Source organism: Tarenaya hassleriana, unplaced genomic scaffold (genome assembly GCF_000463585.1).
Source record: "Tarenaya hassleriana unplaced genomic scaffold, ASM46358v1 Cleome20, whole genome shotgun sequence".
Classification (NCBI taxonomy): Eukaryota; Viridiplantae; Streptophyta; class Magnoliopsida; order Brassicales; family Cleomaceae; genus Tarenaya; species Tarenaya hassleriana.
Window position 1 is genome coordinate 1,109,215 of NW_010965373.1, and position 8,596 is coordinate 1,117,810.

Genomic DNA, 8,596 nt, shown 5'->3' on the forward strand with positions numbered 1-8,596 from the left:
AGTGAACATATATAAATTTAGGATCTTTTTATGAAAAATATTTTTGCAAGTTAGATTTTTTACCTTTTATTTTTTTCCGGAGTTTTTATTTTATGGAATGTTGTTATATAAAATAAAGCTTATAAATTATCAGAAGGTTAGACCATGGGCAAAGGCCACGCGCACACGTGGGTAAGCAGTGAGGCGCGTCGCAGAACGTCCAAACTTGCATTAAACTTGCCACGTGGTTTAATATGATTGGAGAAGCTTACGTCGACATCAAATCACCTGCCCATCTATCTTCCTCTATAACTTCCCACGCGCGCGCGTGAGTTTGTCTTTGTGTGTCTTCGTTTGACAATTTTTCTGGGCTTTAGACCCGACGACGACGCAAAGGAGAAGAGAACCTGTGTTTTTTGGTTCTTCAATGGCGACGAGAGGATCGGTTATGTCGCGAGCTCTTGCTACGGAATTGGTCGTGTTGTTTCTCTGTTTGACTTTTCATTGCAGCAAAGCTATTTGGTTGTCGATTCCGACGTCGGGGACGAAGTGCATCTCCGAGGAGATACAGAGCAACGTTGTTGTTTTGGCCGATTACTATGTCGTCGACGAGCATAATCCTAATAACTCTCCCACAGTTTCTTCTAAGGTGCGATTTCGATTGTTCTGTAGAATCTTCGAGAGGAAAATTCAATTCTGTGAAGCGATTGCTTAGTTCAATTTCGTGGGATTGAATCTATTTGGGGTTCTGCATGTTCTGTTTCTCCGAATTCTCGTGGTAGTTTAGAACAACTCTTTAATGTGTTTCTGCATTTGAGATTCGAGATTTGGCTATTGCTTGCCAAACGGAGTCAATTTGTGAAGTTTGGATCCATAGGAGCAGGGAATTTGGACATCACATATGCTTTATGTGGTTCTTCTGGTTTTGATCGATGATAGAGGAGATGATCTTTTCAAACATACGTTTTTTCCCCAATTGATTTGTATGATGAGGGAAATCATAGCAATACTTGGGGTTTGATAAAGTTGTCATTTTTTTTTTGTCTAATGTCTCTGATTTACTTCTGTAGGTGACATCTCCTTATGGCAACACCCTCCACCACCAAGAAAACGTAACCCATAGTCAGTTTGCATTCACCACTCAAGAATCCGGAAATTACTTGGCCTGTTTCTGGATTGATTCGAGTCAGCATCAACAAACCACTCCCATAACCCTTGGAATCGATTGGAAGATCGGCATTGCAGCCAAAGATTGGGACTCTGTTGCTAAGAAGGAAAAGATGGAGGCAAGCTAAATTACTCCTCTTTCTCGCCATTTCTAATTCTTTCTCTCTCGTGTGTGACACGGGTTTGGTTTCGTTTCAAACGGGTCTGTACAGGGTGTTGAGCTTCAGTTAAAAAGACTCGAAGGATTTGTGCAGGCAATTCATGAAAACTTGAATTACCTCAAAGCCAGGTATATGCTTCTTTCCACTGCTAAAACAGAATACTCGGGTTCTCGAACTAGAACATAACAATGGATTGTTGAGACAGGGAGTCCGAGATGCGGGAAGTGAGCGAAGTGACCAACTCGAGAGTGGCTTGGTTCAGCATAATGTCACTCGGGCTTTGCCTCTTGGTTTCGGGTTGGCAGATATGGTACTTGAAAAGATATTTCCAGAAGAAGAAACTTATCTAAAACACATACCATTAAGAGAAAGAGAGGGATTTAGATCAATACTGTAGAATCATTATAGACATGACAGAGAATTTTACAAAGTTGTACCATTTTATTTCCAATGGTTGTTTCCGACAACAAAATAATATCTTTCTCATTTACCCGTGTATGATTTCTGTTGGATATACAACTTCACAAACACTTGGTTTCTATTTTTGTTTTCTGTTCTTTCCCCTCTATAAGCCCGTTTTCTATAAATAGCAGTCAGTATCTGATGTGGCGAAGCGGCCACCAATGCAGTTAAAGGTCTGGTCGGAGAATCGAAGATGAGATTGTGAAGATATATTATCTTTAGGGACACGAGTTTTCCTGTCTAATGCTTATTATATTGTCACGTTTTTCAGAATATTATTACACTTGGGAAGCAAGGGGTTTACCTTTTGTTGTTCTTCCTTACGCATTCCAACCGAAGGTTTGGTAAAAATCCAATCTCGACTCTCTAACTGATGGCTCAAGAACAACAACTAAAACCCGAAGAAGAAAAAAATCGTTGATATCTACGATCACACTGAAGCAACCAATGATCAGAACTAAAACCGAATGCACAAGTTTGGTAACAAAAGAATTTCATGAAGCAGATAAGTAGACAAACAAATCAAGGTTCCATCAATGGAAAAAGATAAATACGCACAGAACAGAAGGCGCAGATAACCTTGCGTTGTCTAATGTTCACCAGTGAAAACAAGCAATAATGTCGGATCAAACAGAAAGAACAAACAAGAATGATGCAATGGAGATCAGAAAGGCAATTGGTGAGTGGCTCACTGAGATGGAAGCAGCTGAGACACTCCCGGCTGGACCGTTGGCTGGGTTTACTCCCGGGAGGAAACCGCTTGAAGGAAGAACGGATGACCTTGGAGCCGATGCTATGGGTCCTAAGCCGTCAAACTCGGGTGAAGGTGCTGGTGCATACATCATATCTTTAGGAAGAGTATCAGGTGGGGCTATAAGTGGAGTGAACTGTTTTGTTCCTGCATTCACCATTTCAGTTAATAATGAGTATTGGATTCATGTTTAAGTTCAGATACTATACTAACCCCTGATTGTTTCGATGAAATGCTTAAACTTACCTGGGCATCGTGGTTGAAGAGACACCGACAACCTAAAGTTTAAAAGGGAGAGAAGGGTGAATGGTGATTCGATTGTAGCCATTAAGAGGGCAAACGATAAGAGGACATTATTCTAAGCGTATCTTACGTAGTCAAGATGGTTCCATTGGCAAAACCATTGTAACTGCAGGTTGTGACGTTACAACCGCCGGTGCTCTGCATTGACGTGATATTCCCAAGCATGAGATTGCTGTTTCTGCATTGCATGACGGAGCAAGAGACAGCCAGAGAAGCGGGCTCACAGTATAAGCTGCGCCATACCCACAAGATGACAACAATGAATCAATATGCTATAGCAGGATTAGCCCAATGAACTGAGTAAACTGATTGAGACCAAAGGGTTCTAGGAAATTACTCCAGGCTCCCGAGCGCACAGCTGCATTGCACACAGTGTCCTGCGGTAAGAACATAACTCCCGTTCGGAACGATCAACCCGTAGTCTGAAGTGTACTTTGGGAAATTTGAAGCACAAGCTGATAGGCATTATATGCAATAGACATTATCGTCAGTTACTGTCCAGTAATAGCAGGAAACTTGGGCAAAAATGATAAAGCAACTTATAGACAGTTTGAAGACTCATGCAATTTCCAAACCTATCCTATACAGTTACTAAGAATGAACTTAAGTATACTAACAGTAATCAGCAGAACAAACTAACTTCTTGAAAATAGTAAGAACCAGAAAAGGACACTAAAACTAGAAACTCTTTTCTGTCGGAAGCATCCCTTCATAGACCACTAGGAGAGCCATGTTCTTGCTAAGATAATAGAACAACATAAGTTAAAGTCTTCCATGGAAACAAGAACGAAACAGGCGTAGAGGAAGCATAATTGATATCAGAGGATTCAAACTTGAAACCCTTTCAGCGAAGGAAAAGGACTTAGACCACACCTGTTAATGGCACGGCGAGAATGTCCCCGGCTTTAACATCAGGAGCTCCCATGGCATTAACGTTCATCAAATCGGTAATAGTGGTCGAGTACCTTCTCGCGATTCCCGTCAAGGTGTCAACTTCTCTCACCATATACGACAGATATACCGCAGGAAGAGAATTGTCAGTGCCATTGAAGCAAGTGCAGGGCAATGGAATAACAAGGTTCGTCCCGACATCGAGGACTGTTGGGTCAATCACCGAGTTCGCCTCCTGGATCTGCTCTGCCGAGACAAGACCGCCGTAAACGGAGTCGGCAATCGATCCGAGGGTGTCGGAAGGGCGAGTCTTGTAACGGGTCGACACGGATTTGCGGATACCGTCGACGCAGGAACAAGTAATGGGTATCTTCATGAAGAGCTTGGCGGGAAGGATATGGTTCTCGACGTCTGGGTAAGAGATGTCAATGGCGTTAGCCAGGAGAACGGAAATGGGGTCGACTTGGAAGAGAGAAGCAATCTCGGAGACCTTGAGGTCGGTGTAGAGCGTGTAGCCGAGCATGGCGTTGCAGGTATCGTTGTTGGAGCACGGCTCGATTGTGGATTTCGCCGTTGCCATGGCCGCGAAACTGGAAGCTAGAATAAGAAACAAGAACACGGGTTTTTCTGGGTTTTTCATTTCGATCAACAAGTTTCCCGATTTCTCCCAAGTAGAACAGGAAATCCCAAACGGTTTTACGAAATTTAAACTCTTCTAGATTCTCTCTCTCTCTCTCTCCAGAACAATGCCGGTGTCTGCTGAAAGTACAGCTAAAAGATGAAGCTTGGAAGCAAGAAATATCAAAACTTTGGGGGATTTTCTCGGGAAAATTTCTGGGTTTAGGGTTTGATTCGGAAGAGGGAGAGATTTATTCTCCGGTTTTCTCCTCCTTAAAGAGGAGAGAGAGGAAAGTTCACTTTTTTGAAAGAGTAGAGAGAGAGAGGGTAGCAGACAAGTGTGTTGCACAGAGCGAACAGACAACGGCAGCTTTACGATCTCCGAGACAATAACATCTTTTTTCTTAATGACTGATTTGCCCCTTATACAAACCGGTCGGTTCAATCAAACCGGTTTAATGAATCGCTTGGATAATCGTTGATTCAACTTCATATCACGAATTAATGGTTTTATTTATGTATCCAAATTCATTTTGAACCATCAGACGTGTACCCACATTAAAAAAATCATCAGTAAAAAATATAATAGTGCATAATATTTTATCCCTAACTCAATTACAACTAAACAAATTCGAGCATATTAAATATGCATTTTTGAAAATAAACATACGACAAAACTTCAACTCAATCATGTTTTGTGATAAAACATATTTTATTTAAATAAAATAAAAATACTTTACATAAATCAAAGGAGATAGAGATAAATACTTCATCTAGATTAAAACCGGATTTAAATTTCTTAGGTAGTACCAAGTTCGGGTAGGTTTTACAATAACCCGAACCGAATGGCATTATTGTAAATTAACAAGTTGAGGCCCACATAAAGCCCATCTTTACTTTTGAGGATCCAAAGCAAAGAATAAAGCCCTGTTTGGATGGATTTTCATTGCAAAGCTAATGTAAAATCTTTGGCTGCAATAGAACAGGGGGAATCATATAACAAGGAAGTCATATATATTTGCTATAACCAGAAACCCAAGACAAAAAAAAGTTACTTCTCTACAATCTGAGGTCGAATAAAATAGCATAACTTAAAAAAGTTTCATGTTCATTTTCATGGATGATAATAATGAAATGTTCATGAATCATATGACCAAATCCACCATCCATGTATCTGAGTAGTACTAAATTCTCTCTGCAGTATCAGTAGTATCAGTTTCACTTACAGTAATAACTGTAGACCTCAAGAATTGCAATGCCATCCTTCAGTCTTTACCCTCGGCTTTATCGTTGACAAGAGGGAGCAACTCCATCTTGTTCCTCGGGGTCCTCGGGGTCCGAGGTGTTCGAGGAGTTCCAGGTGGTTGCTGGGAGAGCATATGCCTCACATATCCATAAAACGTGCAACCGATGAGCGTTATTCCACATCCAACAGCGTTCATTCCCGAGATCGGGTTACGGAATATCAACCACGACACTAGAACCGCCACTGCTACCTGCAAAAACACAAGTAAATACCCACATGAATTGGATGAAATATCCAATGCAAAAAGTCCCGGATATGTTTCACGGGGAAAAGAGAAACTGCCAGCCGACCCCAAGGAGCTGAGGCCGAGTAGGGATTAGTAGTTTGGGATTTCTTTTATTTCTTGTGGGTTTTGGATCTGTGAGGGATAGAACTAACTGATGATTACCTTAAGGTTTCCCGCTACGTTGAATGTGACTGCTGTTGTTGAGTGAATGACATAGAAAATGGAGAAGTTGAGACAGAAGGCGAGCACACCAGAGCTGAAAATTATCATGAGGGCTGACCAAGGAGATGGGTGAGCTTGAAACCAATCCACTATTCCATTGCCTTCAAGCAAAATGGCCGGTATCCCGAGAATCATAGTGGCAAATGGTGCCATGTAGTATACTGTGTTTATACTACACGGAGACAAATAAAACGGGAGAAGAAAAAAGTCAGTTCCATAGGCGGAAAACAGAGAATCTGATCAGATCTTTCTCATTCATAGACAGATACTATTCAATTAGTTTCCAAAGTCTATGACTTTATGTCAATGTGACCTCAGCACGAGAATAGGTTACACATCTCCTAAACCGGTTTTGTAGAGTCTGCAAGCATGATGAATGCATATCAAGCCCAACAAGGAAGAACCACCAGTAAGACTAAGAGTATCACGGCAACATCTCGGGAAAGAAAACTCGAAGAAGAGACCCAGAAAAGAGCAGTAACCTGTCAAACTTGTAACCATGGAGAAGAGATTCGGCAAGAATGGTCTTTGTTGAAGTAGCCAAACATCCAAATAACGCGGCACAGAACCCGAATATGTTAAAACTAAGCTCTGTAACAGAGGTCAAGAGGATTCCTCCGACGATGGGAACCAGTGCCGCCCATATACGCCAGTCAAAGTATTTCCTCCACACCAACCACTGTAACACAACTGCTCAAGAAATACCCGAATGATCAGTAATTATCACTCATTTCAGTTCATGATTCATCTCAATGGTTCAGCAAAACCCAACCTGTGGTTGCAGGAGTGAAGGATTTTATGGTCTGCATGAACGAAACCGGGATGTAACGAAGGCTGACATTTCCCAATACTATGTTGATACAGAACACGAAGGACATTGGGAAGATCCTTCTCCACCGGTCTTCGGGGTCAACCACGATCAAAGGTTTAAGCTTCAGCACTTTGATCACGACGTAAGCTCCGATGGATGAACATATGAAGTGAACACACGACACTGATAACGGAAACTTGAAATCCAGTTTCTGCAAAGTTTTGGATTCATTTTTTGAAGTATTATGTATCCTCAATACGATTCAGACATGAACACCGCATATCAGATGAAGCAAATTGAAGGATTTGTATCGAATTCAAATGAACAACAAAAACCAACAATGATCTCGAAAATTTGAAATTCCAATGTGTCGATCAACAAAGTGGAACAAACACTACAAATCCCTAGCAACCCATATCAGATTTAGAGCACGGATCGGATCAAAACAATACATGAAAACGTAAACGGGTTGAATTCAGCAGCATAAACCCATATCATCGAATTGGATGAGAATGATGGGGAAACGATACCTGGAAGATCCATTTGTTCATGATGATAACAGTGACATTGAAACCCCACCATTGTAGAATCGCTAACAGAGATCTGACCATACCCCACTGCAACAGATTACCGCCCTCCTCCATATCTCTCTCTATCCTCTTATCTCGCGGAAAAAATTCTTGCAATTACAGAATCAGAACGACGAAACAAAAAAAACCCACCAAAATTCACAGGTTTTAAGAAGTGAATCAGTGGGGAAAACGGAGAGAGAGACAAGAGCCCAGATGCGAAGCTGAATAGAAAGAGGCAAAGGGGAGAAACATAAAAAACCCTAATGAGAATGAGAGGAGAAGAGGGTAACGGTGGAAGTATGCTCTTCTTCCATGTGATTTGTTTCGAAATCTTCTTTGCTCATCAATCTTAAACGTCTCTCTCTCTCTCTCTCTCTCTCTCTCTCTCTCTCTCTCTCATGCCATGAAAATAATGTTTTTTGCTTTTCCGTAGGTTTCCATAAACAAGGAAAAAAACCTTTTTTTATGTGAAGAAAAAAGAGCTTCCTTTTATTTCCTAGTAATTCGTTCTCTAGTATGTTATTTATTTCTAATCAAAATTGTTTTTGAATATATTTTGTGATCTTATATTCAAAACTAATTTTGAATGTCACTATTTTATAAAGATTCACATGTTAATCTTAATTGACCCGTAAATTGGTTAATAAATTTTTTTATACATTTGTAAAAACGAAACAGAATTATTTTTCAAGGAATTTTTTTATACATCTGCTTGTTTTGGCAATATGAAGAACTACATTCTCTGTTTTTATATAAATATTTTTTTGGACTTTTCACGTATAGTAAAATTATAAATAAATATCTATAATGGCATCAATTAATATACCTATTTTCTTTTTGAAAAATATATTGTACCTATTTTAAAATATAATTCGTAAAAAATTTATATCACAACTGTAAAATGACACTTTTTGTATTAAAATTATAGAGAAATATTTGAAAATCGAATATATATATATATATATATATATTAAAAACTTACAAATAATTTAATATATATATATAGACAAGTGGATATTATGTAAGAAATAGACAGCATTTCCTAAAAAGTGTATGAACAACTTATTCTTGTTTATTATTTTCCCTACAACTCTTTTACGATATAAAAATGCATTTAACTTCTAAAA

The 8,596-nt window shown here is 39.7% G+C and overlaps 3 protein-coding genes across 3 annotated transcripts; 1 reads left to right on the forward strand and 2 right to left on the reverse strand.

Moving 5' to 3' along the window:
* Window positions 1–331: 331 nt before the first annotated feature.
* LOC104813652 (transmembrane emp24 domain-containing protein p24delta5) lies at window positions 332–1,848 on the forward strand. Its single transcript, XM_010541335.1, has 4 exons — window positions 332–628; window positions 1,050–1,265; window positions 1,359–1,435; window positions 1,513–1,848. The coding sequence occupies exons 1-4, from the start codon at window positions 407–409 to the stop codon at window positions 1,655–1,657; spliced, it is 660 nt and encodes a 219-aa protein (XP_010539637.1). The 5' UTR covers window positions 332–406; the 3' UTR covers window positions 1,658–1,848.
* Window positions 1,849–2,205: 357 nt separating this feature from the next.
* Window positions 2,206–4,683, reverse strand: LOC104813653 (lysM domain-containing GPI-anchored protein 1-like). The gene is made up of 5 exons (XM_010541336.2): window positions 3,697–4,683; window positions 3,161–3,278; window positions 2,894–3,055; window positions 2,767–2,798; window positions 2,206–2,667 (listed from the first exon to the last, which is right to left on the reverse strand). Exons 1-5 carry the CDS (start codon window positions 4,352–4,354, stop codon window positions 2,396–2,398), a joined length of 1,242 nt encoding a protein of 413 aa, XP_010539638.1. The 5' UTR covers window positions 4,355–4,683; the 3' UTR covers window positions 2,206–2,395.
* A 641-nt stretch (window positions 4,684–5,324) lies between these two features.
* LOC104813654 (UDP-galactose transporter 1) lies at window positions 5,325–7,880 on the reverse strand. Its single transcript, XM_010541337.2, has 5 exons — window positions 7,428–7,880; window positions 6,859–7,108; window positions 6,569–6,776; window positions 6,027–6,258; window positions 5,325–5,828 (listed from the first exon to the last, which is right to left on the reverse strand). Exons 1-5 carry the CDS (start codon window positions 7,539–7,541, stop codon window positions 5,598–5,600), a joined length of 1,035 nt encoding a protein of 344 aa, XP_010539639.1. The 5' UTR covers window positions 7,542–7,880; the 3' UTR covers window positions 5,325–5,597.
* Window positions 7,881–8,596: the final 716 nt, after the last annotated feature.